Below are 19,711 nucleotides of genomic sequence, written 5' to 3' on the forward strand. Positions count from 1 at the left end.
TGATGCAAAAGACTCCTGGCAGGGGAGGGATTTTTTTTTCCCAAAACAAAGTGACCAGGTCAAAGAAGAAAATGGTATGCAGGGGTAGAGAGACATGAACAAAGTACATGTACAGCAAATTATATCAGAGATTCCATGCAGCACAATCCCATGGACAGATTTCAAACAGCAGCACGGAGAAAGCTGGGGATTAGAATACATTATATTGAATTCATGAGAAAACAATCTCTTTCCCGTACATTTCGACATTTCATCAGATGCTCTCATAAAACATCTGAAGCATAAATTAGACACACATTACAGTAAATCCCTGGCGGAATGATAATAACATGATAGAGAACGATGAAATGTTGATGTTTTTTTTATCTCATTTGCATCTCCCGATTACCTACTCAACTCTCTTTCTCAAAGTTCTCTTTTCAAGGCAATTATATGGTGCCAATTTAAGGATGGCATATCTGTGTTAACCTCAACACGGCTCCATACGACAAAGCTGTGACTGCATGTATTATTAGAAGAGTAAATAACTGAAAATTATTACATTAAAAAAAAAAATCATTCAAACACACAGAAACATATTATCTTTGGCATTCATTGTACATAGAAAATACATACAGTAGATGATGCCAGAATCTCTTTGAAGCATTCAGAGACACAGAAGTGTGGATTTTACACACCAGCTGGCATCTGTATATCTTTTTTTTCCCCAGGCTAGGCGAATAACAAAAGCGAGGATGTTCTCTTGTGAAAAGGGTAGCAATGCTCCCGCAGTAATCTAAAATGAATGGGACTAAGGGGAAACTCAGCCTTCTAACCAGCAAATGCAAGTATTATTCAGGCAAAAGAGCATTGCTCTAGCAGCCACATGGTGCCGGTTTGATGAGGCAAGAAAAAAAATATGAAAAGGTAGCAATTTCATGTATCAAACCTCCCTCCTAACATCAAAATATTATATAACACTGACTTCATTCCAAGTATATATGATAAATCAAAACAAGTAAAATCTCGCATCAATTGATTAGATTGATCTATCATGTTATTCATGGACAAATTTAAAGCTTCAATTGCGGACAATAACTGATGGACTCATTTCCACTTTTAAAGACAAATATGGCATTGTCAAGACAAATTTTCTGAGACTGTAAAATTTAAGGTATGTGGAAATAAGGGCAAGAGTTCCACAGAAATGTTATGTCATAGGGTTTTGAGATTTTCATGAACCAACAAGGTTTCTTCTTTTTTTTTCATAGGAATTGCAATGTTCTGCAAAAGCAAATACCCAACATAATAATAATGTTTATTTTTCATGGGGAGGGGTGGAGTAAAAATAGATCAATTAGAAAGATCCACTCTTCTTTTTCATGATTCCACTTCCTTTTGGGAGCTGATACTTGGATAAGAATCATACAGGTTTATCAAGACGGCATGACATTCTAAATGTGGCGCATTAAAATGAACAATATGAAGGTAAAAAGAAAATTTGCGTTGCTAATGAACATTCCAGCGGCATTCCGTGAGAAGGCTTCCCTCGCTATCCCGCACAAACATAGAATATGGTGCTTGATAAATTGTAAATAAATCTCATTCAGGAAGAAACATCACATTCTTTAAAAAAAGAAATAAAAGATGTGACAAATTACATAGCAAAGCAAAAGGAGAATGCGAATGATGGAAAAAAAAAAGACAAGCAGTGTATTGTACGTTGTCATTTGTCTATAATACCAAAACAAGTACTGCACTTGTGTCAACACGACTCTTCGATTTGGGTTTTTGTTCCTTGCAATCGCAAATGGTTAATTTTTTTTACAGTTTAGTGTGGAGCCCTCACCTTTAGCGAGTCAAAGCAGGCAGTAACACGGCCGTTTTCTACCGTGACCGAGGAGCCGGGGTGGGCGTACTTGCACTCGGTATCTGGTCGCTTGCACGTCCCTCGTTGGAATTCTCGGCAAGCCTCAATCATAAGCCATTGAGTGTCACGATATGCCATTATTGTCATCGAATAAACGTTGTGTGTAAACCCTCCTTACGAGAAAAACCGTGTATTCAATCCCCCTTTTATTGGCTAAAACCCTATCACAGGGGTTTTTGTGATTTGAAATTCAAGGCTTCAAGAGCTCGTTGGAATTGATCTTAGTTCTTCTTCTTCTCACGATGTAAACTAGTGTTTCGGCAAGATGCAGAAGGTCTCAAGTGTGGCAGATTTAGAAGGTTTGTTTGTTGTATTTTTTTTTTCTGCTGCAACTGGACTTGATGATGTTTTATTCTTACTTTTTGGTGAAAGTTGTGCGTGTAGAAGAATCTATGCTAATCTCATGGTTCCTAAATGGGTTTTCAAGCAAACTAAGGTGGACTCGCAGGACACAAGATATGTTGCCAGTGATACTAATTGAGGGGGAATAAAAGATGTCTGCATCTGTTTTCTAGCTGTGTCCGTTGTGCCAAGAACAGCATATATACAGGAGAATTTTGAGGTTTGTGTTCGATTTTTAGTTTCAAGGCTCTAGCATGGATTTACCCCGAGTCCAATGGTTCGATGATGAGAAGGCATGGATCCGGCTTTTACCTTTCCCTTGCTTTCACCGCACAGCAAGCACCTAGCGGAATTTTCATTGGTTCTTTGCAAACGGTGTAAGAGGATGCAAGCAGAGACAGGAGAGTCACAGGCATTGGATAGTGAGTTGCAAATGGTTCAAAGCGCTTGCTATCCCCACATGAAAATAAAATCCAATAAACAAGCACCTCTGACTCTAAGTAACAAAGAGCAAAGAAAAGAATCTGGAAAAACAGAATGATCCTCTCTTTTTCTCAGACGAACAACCATCTACAAATCATGGAGCTTCTCTGATTTTTTTTTTTTTTTTGGTCTGGCTTTTCAATTGACAAAGGAAGAAAAAAACTTTGTAATAAAAGGAGGATTTTTTTAAAAATTTGTTTTTTGATTGCAGAAAGCGGTGATTTTGGAAGCGAAGAGCGATGCGGAGAGGCGGCAGGGTTGAGTGCTCGACGCAGAGAGACTCACGGAAGGATCACATGAGTACGTGTCTGTGGAGGACGTCGGCTGAGGTGCAAACTTGCAGGGGGGTTCGGACGCAATCACGCCGCTCTCCCGTCCTTGTAACATTGAGTCGCCGAGACACGACGACCTGGACGATGACGATGGCTCGACAACAAGCACCGACGTGGGGCAACCACCACGGTCAATCGCAGCAAGAGAGTCACAACACAACAGGGGAGTTCACGTGTGCCTTGCTGCGGGACGTTGGTGATGACACATGCACATATGGCACAAAAGCGCACAATTTTTGCTCACAATTTGAAGAGGTCCTGTGTTTCATTTGACTTGGCAGTAGCGTTGCAGCGTGGGGCTTTCTATGATGTCTTGCGTAGTATTCTTCCCTTAAACAAGCTGACTATGCAAATTTATGCAGCACCTGCAGACAAAAGAGAAAAGAAACAGAAAGGTTGATACATTACCACCTCCACAGTACGACTCGGTCGTCCATGATCAACTGAAGACGTACCGGCATTCATGTCTTCACGTTTCACACAAGAAAGGGTGTTGTACCGTAGCATCAATAAACGTCTAGTGCACATATAGGACCCATCAACAACAGAGCCAAACTGCAAGTATTTCTTCGGGGAAAGAAAGACACTCATTCACAGAGCCAGCATGGATGTGACAGACAAACAGACAGACTGACTGACTGACTGTCAACAAGTGGTCACACAGCCAGGCTTCCACGCACATACAGCACCCGTGGTACTCAAGGCTCACGTCTTGGATGAGCGTCTCCACAGCAGTTCGGAGGGGGTGTCGGTGCGAGGGACTGTCGGTAATGGCGGACTGAAAGGGTAGAAGAGCGTGGGCGCCCAGCTGCATCGCAATGTACGCGGACACAGGTATCCCTGATTATAGTCACCTGTGCCTTTTTATTCTGCGTGTGTGCATATTAGAAGGAGGAGAAGAAGAAGAGGAGGCTTTAAGGCCGGTACTCACATCCTATGGTTGAGTGGGAGACAGCAAAGCTTGGATGGCTACTCCGTCAGCATGCAGCCTAGTGCAGCGAGCAAGAGCGCGAGAGAGAGGCACGAAGACAGAGAGCGCGACAGACAAGCAACTGCACATACACACACTCTATTCCCCTGCACAGCTGTGCTCGGACTGCAAGTTCACCATACAAAATCGAAGGACGCACTTACCATTGGAGAGAGAGAGCGAGAGAGAGAGGGAGAGAGAGAAAGAGCGGAAAGGGGAAAAAAAAACACGACCATCTCTCTGCTGACACAGATATCTCTACGTACAGACATTTCTGCAGCGTTAACGCACACGCTGACAACCACATACATTGACACAAAAGCAGAAGAATTCAGGGGGGGAAAAAGTGTGCTTGACATACGGCTATTCGTGTAGGGGTCAGAGGTCAAGGAACACGGACTTCCTAGTCCCTGACACCGGTTGCCTTACCAACAGTCCAAGAACTATCAGGCTTCGGAAGGGTAGACTTCAGGAGGGGGACAGACGAACATAAAAGCAAAGCCTGGGGAAGGTTGAGCTGCCAGTATATAATTCAGGAGTATTCCCCTCGCAACGTTCACTAGGATCCAGAGCACGCTGTCCAAACTGGCCCTGCACAAGCCTGAAGCAAACACTGGCCTATTCATACAACACCATATTCATATTTTCTTTTCCATTATATACCACCCACTGAACTGCTCGGTGGTTTTCACACAATTCTCCGGCGTAGTCTTCCAAATTCAGTCCCTGCTCACTCTCTCCTCAAATCCCCTGCTTTACCACCTTGCATGTAAAGACAAAAACTCAACTAAAACTGTCTACATACTTGCTTGGTCTTCCTGCTTGAACCCTCCTCTGAGGATTATGGCAAAGAAGTCAAAATTAGGAGGAACTTCATAGCAGGATGATGCATCAGCGCTCTGCAAAACGTATAACTGGGTATGCTGTTTAGACTACTTTGACCCTAACTGACTGTGAGAACAGAGAATGAGAGAGAGAAAGGGAGAGAGACAGAGGGCAGAAAAAATAAATGAAAATAACCTTGCACGCATTCAACAGTCTGGAGAATAATAGAATCGACCAATCACAATAAAGCTTGTAGCATTGTGGGTGCCAAGTTCAGTATTTCCCTCTTGCCCTTCGCTCCTTACCCCAGATAGTCTTCTGCTCTGCAGACTTTATTCCCTTACAGTCGAAGAGAATGGTCACCAACTAGTCTTATCTTCCAGACTGTATCTGTTCATGGCAGTTCTATACATCTGTTCACAAAAATGACACCTATGACAGCAATCTTCACACCTTAGCTCATCCCTTCTTTACATTCACTTGTCGCTGCCTGCTGTTATTTCAGTTTTGCCTAAAATCCATCAGCTTTCATGATTCACGCAGAAAACACTATAAACCGAAGTATATCTCAACAATATAAGGCCTACTTACCAAGCTGACTTCAATTTCTCAGTCTCATTCTTTCCCACAGCTACTACTCTAGAAATTCTTTCCTTACCTACTAACACGCCTTTCTCTCTAGCATCACATTCAGTTTCACTACCACTGAGTTCAATATCCTGTTTTAAGTGGTCATAAACTGTACTCAGCTATGTCATACCAGGTGTTAAATCTGTAGAGTATGGCTAACAAGTAACTTAACATGCGATTCCAAACTATGTCCATGTAGGCTGAAGTAAGTATAGGACAAAAAATAATAACAGAAAGCATGGTACAAGCTCTGCCAAAATTCAACCATATGATCAAAAAAAGTTATGAATATATGGATATTTCCTGTTTCCATAACCAGCAGTCATAATCAACACAACAAAAATGTTCAATTATATGAGGTGAGGTTGTAATAGCCTAACAACTCCCCCAACGCTTTGTATACCTTTTTTTTTTTTCTTCCAACAACATAAAATCTTAATTTGGTCAATAATTTAGTAACAACAACCCCTTCCCTCCAAAAAGCCATCATTTTGGGGTTACAAAAATGCAACAGTAATTGAATGTAAGGGATATACTTTTTTTTTACTTCATGCAAAAAGAGAAAAAGTGAATTTAGTGGAAATTTTAATGTGAAAGTTCAAGGGAGAATTTTGAGGTAATGGCAGCATCTATCTTATTTGTGCAATAACGTGGATCCGACTCATCATCGTTTGAGGAAAAAAAAATCTTTGCGAAACTTTGCAGTCCCATTGAACTTAATTATTTGTATGCCCAATCGGATGGAACTTTCTCTTTTCTGCTCATTTCATTTTACCCTCTACCTTTTTAAAAGTAAATTTATAACTCTTATTCCATGGCCAATTCAATATCACATGTAAGTCTCTTTGCGATACCAATTCAAGACATAAACGCATTCCAAAAACATACTTCTATTGTATGTACCACCTTGTCAATCAATTTCACTTCATAACTCATGCAAGTAGTACATCAAACTAGCCAGTCAACTATGGCAAACTTGATGGGAAAGCAAACATGAAAACTTAATGGAACTGTAGCTCTTTATAAACTCTCTTTAAAGGACAAGTTCACCTTCATTAACATAAGGATTGAGAGAATGCAGCAATATTAGTAGAATACATCATTGAAAGTTTGAGGAAAATCGGACAATCGATGCAAAAGTTATGAATTTTTTAAACTTTTGTGTTGGAACCGCTGGATGAGGAGACTACTAAGGCTTGTGATGTCATATGAGTACAACAGTATAAAGAGAACGTAAAGAAAATTCAACATATTTTCACTTTTTTCGCATAATAAAAGAGCACTGGACTTGCCTCTTTCTAAAGGTAATGGGAATAATGTTACCCATAACTTATGTCAGTAACGAGTCAAGGGAATGTGTACTTTTTTCAAAAGATGAAATTTTGTGAAATTCTCTTTATATTTTCCTTATATTGTTGTACGCATGTGACATCATACACTGCAGTAGTCTTCTCATCCAGCGGTGACTGCACAAAAACTTCAAAAATTCATAACTTTTGAACGCATTGTCAGATTTTCCTCAAACTTTCAATGATGTGTTCTACTAATATTGCTACATTCTCTCAATCCTTATGTTAATGAAGGTGAACTTGTCCTTTAAAAACCGGGTAGCATGGGGATTCATGGGCAGCCCGATTCATTTGCTGCCCACTGGGTTATATTTGTAAACCCCAAACATTATCGATCAGCGAATACGTACATCAAAGTCGCTAAGGGTGGACTCCAGTCAAGTTTGCTCCGCTGTGTGTGATTTGCACAAAGATCAGTGATAAAGCAGAGCACAATTTGTTACGCGGATATCTGAACATATTCGAGCTGGGCCAGCCTTCCTACTCAATGGTATCCCCACGCTACCGAGTCTCTACGAGAAAATGTTTCAGTTCAAATGAAATTACGTGGTGCTTCACTACACGTGGTTTTATACGGTGAGAAGGCAAAAAAAAAAACACACAAAAAAAAACAGATCCTGCACACCTGATGTTAGTTTATTGGTTCTATTATCAACTTTTACTCATTATGGGTAATAGATACCGCTTAATTATAAAGTAATTCTCCTTAGTTGCTCATACATGCTTCATGCCAATGAATAGGCCAGTTGACTGATGCATTCATATTATTCATTGACATTTTGGTCTCGCGTCATGGCACTCAGCTTTTAACCGGCCGAGGATGAGTCCCGAGTATACTCTGGCAAGTGCCTATGGGAAATGCACGTTGTAGCAAAATCAGCCCATCCTCAATGGGTTAAATTCACTTGTTCCCATCATAGGTTCTCTGTAACAATACCATCACACATTCTGATCACTTGAGTGAAAGTCCTCTTTTTTCAGTTTCATTGTTTCTTCATCTAAAGTTTTCCTGTTAACAACAAATGTCAAATCTCAATCAACAGATTCTGATTTTATCTTGCTGACTGTAAGTTCTGCCCCACAAAAGAACAACAAATACCATAAATCCATATTACAGCCATTCCCCTTTCTGAACAATAGGCATAATAATGATAATAATGACAATAATAATAATAATAATAATGATAAGAATAATAATAATGATAACAGTAATAATGACAATAATAATAATAATAACAATAATAATAATAACAATAATAATAATGAAAATAATAATAATAATAATAATAATTATAATGATAATAATAATAATAATAACAATAATAATAATGATAATAACAATGATAATAATAACAATAATAATAATAATAATAATAATAATAATAATAATAATAATAATAATAATAATAATAACAATAATAATAATGATAATAATAATAATAATAATAACAATAATAATAATAATAATAATAATAATAATAATAATAATGATAATAATGACAATAATAATACTTATTATCATCACCATTATTATAGCAATCCTCTGTGGATTCCCAGTCGATGCTACAGTAACTCTGCCACTACTTCTAATTGCATTATAAAGGAACTTTGAATGAACTTCAGGCTTGGCATCCAGATTGCATACATTAGTTGGTGTCATGCCAGTCAAACCCAGGCCAAGCTTTCTGGTAATTGACTCGTAGTAACAACCATTGTTAGTTAAAACGATACACCCAAAAAAAAAAAAGTTACAAAGGGGTCAGTGCATCGGTACATCATTTATGAGGCACAACACCGTTGTGTCGGAGGCACAGGTGCATCCATTGCGGGTCTGACGAAAATTGACAAGTTTTTGGTCAGTGGCGAAGCCAGCAGGAGTGAAGTCAAGGACGTGGTATGAAGTTTTTTTTTTTCTTTTTTATTGCAAAAATACAAGAAGAAAACAATTAGGACACATCCCTGCATGGTGGTGGGGCAGATTCTTCTCTCTCTCTTGCTGTCAAACGGAAACTTTTGACAGGTACATTGTGTACTTTACTTCACAAAAGATACAATGAAATGACCTCTTTTTTCCTTAAATAAACTATCGCTACACTGGTCTCAAAGGAAGGGCAGAAAAGTATCCATTCCACTTTGGTTTATTCTGCATGGTAACAAGGGGGAAGTTCCCATTTCTAATTTCTGAGTATTTCAAAGTTGTCACTGTCTCCACAAAGGGGCTATTAGAGCAAAATAACATTTATGCTTTATTGTAATCATTTGAGACAATTTCTACTTCTTACCAAAAATATAAATTCCATCAACTTGTAGCTAAGATACATTGACGAAATATCAATATTACTATCTGCGTCTTCTGGAGAACCTAGGACAAGTTCTCTTTGAATGGCCGCAAAAAAAAAACACTAATTTCTGCAAAATTCTTTCTATATTTTCTTGATATTATTGGGTGGTTTTTTTTTTTTTTTAGATACTTCAAACTTCTTTGTTCAATTCTCATATACAGAGGATAAGCATGGAATAATCCAAAGTTACAAACACAAAAACAAATCTTAACTGTCTGAATTTCTTCCAGACTGTAAATGAGTGTTTCATTTATTTCACTGAATCCACACAAACATTTGGGGTGAAATATCCCCCTTTGATTACAAACGACTGCAAGTCACAATAGAAAATGTGCAGTCTGGAAGAATATGTCTGCATCCAATAGACGTATGTGACCCTGCATCACAAAATCCACAAAAAGTCGCCAGACATGGATTTTCAGTTAAGGGCAGATCTTAAAAGAGCAGACTTTATGCTTTAAAATGATGTATCACTCAAATCAAATTGACTTTTCTAACCTATCTAAATATTGAAAAGAAAGCACACTCTGGAAAAGAGGCTCTAAAGTATAGGGTCTATTCAAGTGCTTAATCTCACCAAACTGTGCTAGCTGTGCAATGAATGAGGCAAAAAGCAGGATGCAAAACACCAAAGCAACAACAATGACAGGATTATCAGATTACGCTAAAATTAAACATGCTCTAGTTAACACATTCTGTCCACCACTGATACCAACTTTCAAAGCAGTAGCATCACATTTTCAAGTTATTAGAGTTGAAAGCGAAGAGTGTATTAATTTAAGGCTTTTAAAGAAATGAAAGGGGGACTCTACGACTTACCAAATCACACTATTCTACAAACAAGTGTTCAAGATAAACTGCTAGAAACATAATTTCCCATTTGTTTCATGATCCAAAACGTTAGAATAATGTAGAAGAAGAATTGATTATCAAGAAAATTTTAAGAATTCAAGATTGAGTAGCTTGACCCATTTAACCTATTTTGAGTCCTCACGTAAAGTCAGGGCGTGCGACTTTTTGTTGGTTTTGTGATGCACGGTCACGTATGCACATAAGCAGAGCTGCATGATCAAAATGTTCTTTATCTGTAGAAATATCCACACCAATGATTAAATGGTTTGGTAAATTTTGACATCGGCTTGTCCATACTGCTCGTGCAGGGCGCAACATTAGCTGTGGTCCGGTGGCCCGGGGCCACTAAAAATTGGTGTTCAGATTCAAATTGATTATTACTTGTCCTTTTATTTTGGGCCACTAAAATTTCAGGGCCCCATGTCATAAAAAGTTGATATGATAGCAACTGTTGCTGGAATGACAATTGTCATGGTAACGACAAGAATCCAGCTTCCTGATTGGCTGTTGCTATTGGAAGTTGTCATTCCACCAAGAGTTGCCATCCTTACATCTTTTATGAAATGGGGCCCAGAATTAGAGGTTTCAGTGGCCCAAACAGGCCACCAGACAAACAAGGCCTGCTCTTGTCTTCCCAATTTTCTTCTATTTTTCGAAGGGGGGTGGAGTGGGGCGGGGGGTTGGGGGAAGTTTCTGGCAGCTGTTACTACAATTTGCATTTCAAAGAACATGCTATTGTGAGCATTCATGTAGCCCTACAGGCAGGAAGATTCACAATTATTGTGATTTTCATCCTGGGTGGCCTCTTAAACGTTGCCACTGCTCTCCTAGAGAGGTTGCCTTTAGCGATCAAAATGTCTACACTGTTTTCGCAAACATTTGACACTATCTATATTGCGATGATAAAGAGACCATTGATTACCCCTCAGTTTTCTTTTTTTTTATACAAGATTTCTCATAGTTGAAATACAATATAAGTATAGAAACATACAGTGCTCCTTGTTTTGAAGACTACTAAATAATATGCTTACAATCTTACAATCAGAATATATAACAGATGGTTATCATATTCACATACACAATATACAAATATTATGGGAATATATTGGGGTATCTTTATCAGACCGAAGTTCAAACTAGTTGACGCATGCGTATCCTGAATCATTACTCAGCTCACTCAGCCACAAAACTCTACACAGAGTTCTGTGGTCTCAGCGCGCGGTGCGAATGATACGATCAAGAAAATTTAGGGCTGGTGGAGAAGTAACCCAAATAGTGTGCTATTTCAGAAACTAGACCAAGATTTTTTTGGGCAATTTACCCAAGCAAACAACACGCTATTTGCGTCTTCATTGCGCACATAGCGGATTAATTTGACGTCGGGCTAATTTCCTAACGGTAAGACAGTATGCTATTTTGAAACTTTGGTCTGATATGCCACAAATATCCAGGAAATTATGTACTTAGTCATAAAATACTCATAAATTTCTGAGAAAGACCAATAATGCACAATACACATTCAAAATAACCTACTTCCAAATGTAAGTTCTTCATTATCACCCCAATTTAGTCAGCAAGTGATAATGTAACACAAGGAACATCATTGGCATCACATTATGTATCATCCATCACTGAAATTTAAAAAAAGACTCTCTAATCAAATTCACAACAGTGCACTAAGATGTAACATTGAATGCTTCACACAGGTCGCAATGTCGTCAGAAGTTTGAGTTTCTTAGTATTAAAATTCAATTGGGAATGGAAAAGGAAGCAAAAGTAGGAAAATTGATTAATTGACACTGTTACGAGGTAATGTATCATGCCAAAATAACCCCACTTCTATTTCTGGCATTGTTCGTTACATTCACACCAGAAGCTAATCGTCAATGACAAGATCTTGCTCCCTAAACTAAGATGCAAGTCATCAAAATACCTAATCTTCAATGATTGAACTTTTGAGTGAGAGTCTATTCAATAATATAACCACAGAACTGGAAGAAATACATACACACAGTGCAAGTCATGAACCCAATCACAGTACAACAATACCGCAGTGTACAACATATTCTGGAGGTTGACCCGGAAGCTGACCAGAATAGGGTTCACAGAAAGATCACACTAACTTTCAAGTTCATTGATTAAATTGTGTCCACACAATGCTAAAGTATGAGCGGGAACCCCTCACAGCTCGTCAATAGAGCGGGAACCCTGAGAAATCTTGTGGTTCTTATCTTGAATAATCTTTAAGATATGATAGCTAACTTTTGAGTGTGTTTACACGGTACTAAACTATGAGCTAATCACTGAAGTTTAAAACTTCGAGCTAAGAAACTTGAGGTTTAAAACTTTGAGTTTAGAAATGTCACATGAACATAACCATTTACAGAGATTGTTGAATTTCATACGGACTCCTGTGTAAGTACAAATGATGAACAGAAAATATCCTTCAGCTTTCCTCTTTGGTTGGTGTTTTTTTTTTTTTTTTTATTAAAGCTCATTTTCAAACACACCAGTGAATACTAAATACAAACAAAATGTGACCCCACACTAAGTAGAAAAACCTTTTCTTTATGCCTAAAGCTACTGAAGTCAATACATTGAACAGCAATGCAACATTGTCATTTTCACCGCAATAAACTCTGAATGGGACAAAGCACAACTACCCTGTGCTTTTGATGAAAATAGCCATCAATAGAATCACAATGATTACTGTTTCTTTATAATGGTCTCCCCTCCCCCCCCCCCCCCTATTTGTTCCATTCTGTGTATTTTTGCCTGGATTGCCCATAAAATCAGAAGCCACATCCATGCATCATTCGTCAGAATTTTTTTTTTTTTTTTTTTCATTTCAAAATCGTTAACCGTTATTATCAGAAAGGATCTTAGTAAAAATGAGTTACTTAAACTCTGAATACAATTGATGTCTGAATGGAAGGAAATAGTCCCTTGGAACATAAAACCCTCATTTCAAAGGCATGCAAGTTGCTAAAAAGGGGGCTGTCCCTTCCCCCCCCCCAAAAAAAAAAAAAGTAGGTTCACTGTTGCTGAGTGTAATATCACCCGCACTAGACATCCAACCTACAGCCAGAAGGTTTGCTCGCACAACCGCATGAAAAAATGATGCAACATACCTCATTTCTGGTTGGGAGCTGCCTGAACAATCAATAAATGGAAATTTAAAGGAAAAATACATCCATGGTTTGGCTTAATTTTTTTGGTGCACTTACAATATTTAGCACTAATTCCTAAACATCGTATCAGATCGATTTTACAGGTTTGCACAGGGAAGATGTTGCCTTCAAGGCTGGCCATATCACTGTTCATAATAACTGCTACCAACAAGTTCTGTTTTAGGGGGGTTGGGGGTCACTGCCATCATATTTACCACTACCACCATCAAACTACTTGTGAGACTTTATGAATGACTGGAATGTGTTCCGACTTGACAAAATGTATTTCATTGAAAGAGTGCAGCCTTTCCAACATAAACATCTTTGATTTATGATGACAGAAATATTTCTGAATTTCACATTTTAGAAGGAAGACTCCATGAGGTCCCCAGAACACACATCATTGATAGAAGTATTGAATGATCATTGCTACCTTCCACTTCAAAGAATGAATAAAACATTTATATATACCCATAAAATGCTAGACAAACAGACAAAATAATCTAAATGGCGATAAGAAGTTACTGTGACGGTCATTCGCTAACATCACAATCATGTCAGATGACATATATCAGAGTTTTGTCCATCATATAAAATCCCCTTTTGATGAAAAGAAAACACTCCGTGAATATAACATTCTACATGTGTCAGTCACCTATAATCTGGATCATTGGGGGGGGGGGGGGTAGAGGAGGGATGGTGGAATTTGTTTGGAAGTTACAAAGCCCACACAGACCAATGTCGCACAGTAATAGTTGTAATGGGTGGTGTTGATCATCAAATTAGATGTCCTTTGGGTCAGCTTGCAGCAGCTTTTTAAGCCCCTAGACTGTGGTATCTTTGTGAAGAAATACATTCAATGATTTATATATTTTTCTTCTATCTTACATATCCATGAATTCATCTATCACATTGAAACTCTGAAGTAGGCTTGACACATGGTGCTTGACATATTGAAATATATCAGAAATCAGCCAATATCTATCTATATGAGTCCATACCCTGTGTTTTGTTAATCATTCATGATATAGCATTATTCAAGAAGGGGGAAGAAAAAGTGAAATACATAAACAAAGAAAGAAGGGAGAGAGAAAGGGAAGAGAAAAAGATTGATATGCTACCATCCCCATATAACCCCTTCAAGATCTTAAACTATATGACATTTCATGCGAGCATATCACAAATGGCAATCACAGGGTTAATGTATTCACGCAGCTATATTGTCTTCTCTCACAGAAATGCTTTCCTTGCTCTTGGTACCAATGGAAAGTGTTTCCATTTCACACTTTTTCCAAGACATACTTCTATCAAGGACTGGAGAAAGTTAATTCTCTCATCACTATATCAAACATTAATTATATTTCTAGGCCTCTTGTGAGCATGTTAAAATGAAGCACTGCCTTGAAGTAATGTTACAGCTACTTAATTGAAGAATCGCTCTCCAATAACACCTGTACACAACATTTGGTGGACTGATTTATTAATGTCCAGCGAGTAACGTTGCAAATTTTCCCTCAACTTTTGAATATTCAACTACACAACTGCAATTAATTACCAATATCAGACTAGCATCAAAATGTTTCTTTCGTACTTTTCAGAGTAATCAATTTCCAATCTTTCCGGTAGTTTTTTTTTTTTTTTTTTTTGTCATTCAATTCAATTTTTGAATCAACAAATCATCATAAAGTAATACACAATACAAAGTATACATTTGTCAGTTCATGTTATTGAGAAATTTGAAAAAAAAAAACCAACAGATTATTAAATCTATACAACATTTACATATTTTGAAAAACAATGCATACTTTGCAATAGAAACCAAGAATAATAAAGCGATGGAAAAGATTGATCTACTAAGAAGCAAAGATTGTAAAACATATATCAATAAAAAAAAAACACCACACACGAAACATAAATATTCATCTTATTATATTCTTAGGCATTTGAAATTGATATATGACGTTAATGATAATGGTAATATCTCATACATGCTGCTGTACATGCTACCGTACCCTCAAGCCACAAAACTCTGGGGACAACCTTGAGGCAACTTTGAGTTGGTCATATAGGGGTACAGAAAGAATGATTCACACACCCCTACAGTCCATCAGATAGGGGATAAGAAGGGAGCCAAACAGAGTACTTGAGAGAAAACTTCTCTGCAATAACTTTTATTTTGACAGTCTCAACTCTTTCCAAATCAAAAAATAACTTTTATGGCTCCAGAGCAAAATTTCCTTCTGGTTGTTGTTTTTTGGGTCAAGGACTAGAGCATGTCATTAGGAAGACATTACCTCTGTATGTTCCAAATATTACGCCAATAGGCACATTCTATCAGGGGTGCTTTATCAACACACTTCTGGCCGGTGCAAAATTTCGGTTTCTAAATAACTTTCAGGGAGTTTTAGGCAGTTGAATGAAAAGCTGTTTTGATTAATGGGGGTTAGAAATGTGTTTCTGAAATGCCGAAAAAGGTGTGATGACTAAACGTGTTTGAGCCAAAAACATGTTTCTGTAGAGTTGATAAACGCAAAGTAATTTGGAAAAGCGTTTATAGCTTAGACGTGCCCACGTCAACCACTGCTAACTACACATCTCCACTCCTTGGGTCAAACTGCACAATGGAGCTGCACAACAACAAGGTCTCCCAATCAACTCACGACAGATTTGATAAATGCACCAACTCAAGAAACAACTCAAGAAACAGCAGCAGAATTTGTATTGTTACGAATCTAGTACGTCCCTACCTTTTCCTCGGGCCGGCCATCTTTTCAAGCAATGCTTACAATGGCGGCCCTCTGCATAATCGCTTCTTAACTACAATTGTTATTGTAATCCCTGCTGCATAGACATGCATACTGTATATTATATCATTAATTTCCTTTTATATCGTTGTTTATGCAAGTCAAACGACTCTGTGTTAAATTTACTTTGTATATTTCCTACATGTTCATGATTATGTAACTTATGTATATTGATTTGCAGAAAATAAAGTATCTATCAAACAAATGCAATCCGTAAGGCATTTGCAAATGTATTTTGATAGTGGGTATTTTTTGCTTTACAGTATGTCTCATGTATTATCATTAGTACCATTATTAATGTAAATGTGGTAAAAAGGGTCGAACTGGGATCGGGATCAGAAAACCCTGGCTTATGCAAACATGGAATGCTACCACACAACACAGTACACTGGGGTACGATGATAACCCGAGGTACCACGTGTGGTGTATCATTTTATATTTTTCGGATAGCTGTCCAGTGGATTCCAATGTCCGTATTTCACTACTAATCCAGCCAGATTTTACTTCCTTGTAGTTGTGCTAAATTTCCTTGTTTGTCTGCAGAACTGGACTGATCAATACATTTATTGCATGTGTATATCATGGTGAAAACGAAAACATAAAATGAACCATATGAAACTATCTGGTGAGGAGTTAAGGCGATGCAGGTGCCGTTATATTCTCTGCCTACGTCACAAAATAGGAAATGAGAACTGTCAAAATAAACTGGTCTATATTTTTATTCCATTGCCAGGCTTGAAGAAACATGGAAATACTCCACGCGCTGTCATGCGAGCATTTTTTTTTTTACTGTGGGATATCTTTTCTCCAGATCTGGCTTGTCAAAACACTCCCCGTCAAAAGATTCTGGTCGATTGGCAAAATGACGCACAATTGGCCCAAAAAATGGAATGCAATAAGCCCTCGAAAAGAAGTAATTTCTAAGGGAAACAGGGAGGGCATGAGTTACTGACAGACAGAAAGGGGGGAATGAATAAGAAAAACAAGTGATCCATTTTCTCGCAATCTTTTCTGTTTTTCTTTTTTGCTCTTATTCTGCGCCTCTATATTTTGAAAGCACCACACAATAAGTTCTCTATACAGTCATAAATCAGTGTCTGGCACACCCTAAAGAAAACTCATCCACATTTTCTTTCCTTCTTCTATTTTTTTTTTCTTCTTTTTTGGTTGCAATTTCGGTGGCAATCAATGTCCCGATAAGATGTTGAGGTGAGAAAGGACGAAGAGAAGGTATTGAGAATGACATGGTGGGGGTGCGAAAATGACCCGATCCATCACCTTGCAGCTGGGATGAATCTAGCCGACTTCTGGCTTTGTATTTGGTGGCAGGGCACGAGCTTTATACCTTCTGGTTTCCTACCATCAACAGTCCCTCTCCCCGCCCACACAAAGTTTCATTCCTTCTGTCACTCCACTCTATCATATCATTGCAAAAGACATCGTAGCTTCAGTCTTGGGAACACCATTGGCGATGTGGTAAAGGCACTGCACTCTTACACAAAAGGTCCTGCATTCAAATCCCGCAATGATGCACCTATATAATCGATGTGGTAAAGGCACTGCACTCTTACACAAAAGGTCCTGCATTCAAATCCCGCAATGATGCACCTATATAATCACTCTGGACCCAAGTATACGAGACAGTCCCTAGTCTATAATATGCCCGGGGAATATTGATGGCAGACCCTTACCCTTACTGTATTTTATTCCCTGGCTGGCATGCACGGTGGAGAGTGTACGCTTTCCTTCCCCCATTGGTACAAATGTCTGGAAACTAATTGCCAATGAATAGGGAATATTCCATTGGAATAATTGCTAGATTTGCTCATTCAAAGTTCTTGTTGATCCATTTATTATCTCTCACATAAAGCTCCACACAAACCTCTATGTTCACTTCATGATTTGCTCTGTACTAACTGTGGACAAAAGATAAGGATACATTGCCCTGCCCGAGTGTGGGCTTGCTAATTTTCACCTACATAGATCGAGAGTAGATGGATTACTGAATGCTGATCAAAAAGCTTTGCAAGTTTTAAAGCTAAATGTCTGGATATAGGGTCAAACTCATCTCTGAAATTGGAACCCACTCATGCAAACATTATTTCGTTATAAACAATGGATACTCATCAACAGAGAAAACCTGTTCATATCCATGAAAACATATATTAGAATATATGGCATCTTCACAATCTCAGTCAGTCCCCTCTTGCTGTGCTTTACAGGATGGTAGCATTAAATTGATAATGTCCCAATCCACCTGGGTCTATGATGCACATGATTGCGAGGGTTTCCGAGCAGAACAAAGTTTCAATTACTTATCGGCAGATCATTATTTACAACCTGAGGGAAATCATTTATCTTCGGTTTTAAAAAGGCAATCCAATTAGGAATTTATGGAATGATTTGCATGCTCCATTTTCAGGCTACTGTCTTAGAAGGTGACATTTCACTTTGTGCCAATTTCTTGGCTAGCACCTACTTTTGGGCAATTGATTAACACTTCCATGAAACTGAGACTGTCGAGGTACTTCCTTTTAAAGGGCATTTTTAGACAATTGAAAAGTTAGATAGAAAATGAAATTCACAAGCACACCAGTGAAAATGAAAGAAAATAAAATTCATAAGCACACTGGAGAAAATTTGATTGAAATCTGAATTTAAAAAAAAACACAAAAAATAGTGGTTGCAAGTTTTGAAATTGTGATATTTTGCTAATTTTTGCCAAACAGTTCTCAAACAGTTTATATGAAAATGCAAATGAGTGAGCTGATAATGTCATTAGCTCACAATTTTCCTTTGATTGTCAAAAAAGAAATTATGAAAATTCAGTTTTCCAGCTACAATAGTGCAAGGTATAATTTCATTCCGGGCTTGATAACTTTAAAATAATGCTCAAGCAGATTTATATGGATCTGAGACTGGGGCATAATTGCATTTGAACAAAAAATATGGACATTTCAAGATTGTGTGTACGAGGTTAATGAACTATGGGTAAGTTGTGAGGCAATGACATCAACAACTCACCTATTTGCATATTCATATTGACTGTTCAAGAACTATTTTGGAGAAATTAGTGAAACCTCACAATTTAATAACCTCCCTAATTTCTATCAAATTTTGATCAAATTTTCACTCTAACTTTAAACTGGTTCAGAGTTGTTCTTTAACCTCAAGAGAAAATTATAGTCAAGAATGGCTGATAAAACTGCAGAAAATGCAAAGTTCTGGCTGAATAAAACAGCTATGAATATTTTCAGCTCCTAGGTCCAAGGCATCTGACTTCTGATACAAAATGACATAAATGTGAAATATATCAAAGGCATTTGGTATGTTCGCAATCGCCCAATACCTTGGCTTAAAACCTGCTTCAAAGCTGACAAAATATTTCATTTCTTGTATCGCTGCATCAAATAATCCCATTGCATCTAATCACTTCTTCTGATCCTACTACGTTCACTACTTCTGGTGATGCTAGTCTTCTACTACTACAATTATTATTATTATTATTATTATTATTATTATTATTATTATTATTATTATTATTATTGTTGTTGTTGTTGTTGTTGCTGTTGCCGTTGTTGTTGTTATTATCATCATCATCATCATCACCATCATCATCATTATTACTACTACTACTACTACAACCACTACTAGTCACTGCTTGTAGTGCTACATACCACCATTCAACACCTCTGCAGCTTAT

At 37.8% G+C, this 19,711-nt stretch overlaps 1 protein-coding gene across 2 annotated transcripts in view; it reads right to left on the reverse strand.

Annotated features, from left to right (window-relative positions):
• Positions 1-2,757, reverse strand: part of LOC140244271 (uncharacterized) — a 163,820-nt gene extending 161,063 nt beyond the window's left edge. For both annotated transcript variants that reach the window (XM_072323912.1, XM_072323914.1), the window contains exon 1: positions 1,829-2,757. In XM_072323912.1, the coding sequence (XP_072180013.1) occupies positions 1,829-1,996 (168 nt within the window). In that variant the 5' untranslated portion in view covers positions 1,997-2,757. The remainder of the gene's footprint in view (positions 1-1,828) is intronic.
• Positions 2,758-19,711: the final 16,954 nt, after the last annotated feature.

This window comes from Diadema setosum, chromosome 21, assembly GCF_964275005.1.
Source record: "Diadema setosum chromosome 21, eeDiaSeto1, whole genome shotgun sequence".
Taxonomy (NCBI): Eukaryota; Metazoa; Echinodermata; class Echinoidea; order Diadematoida; family Diadematidae; genus Diadema; species Diadema setosum.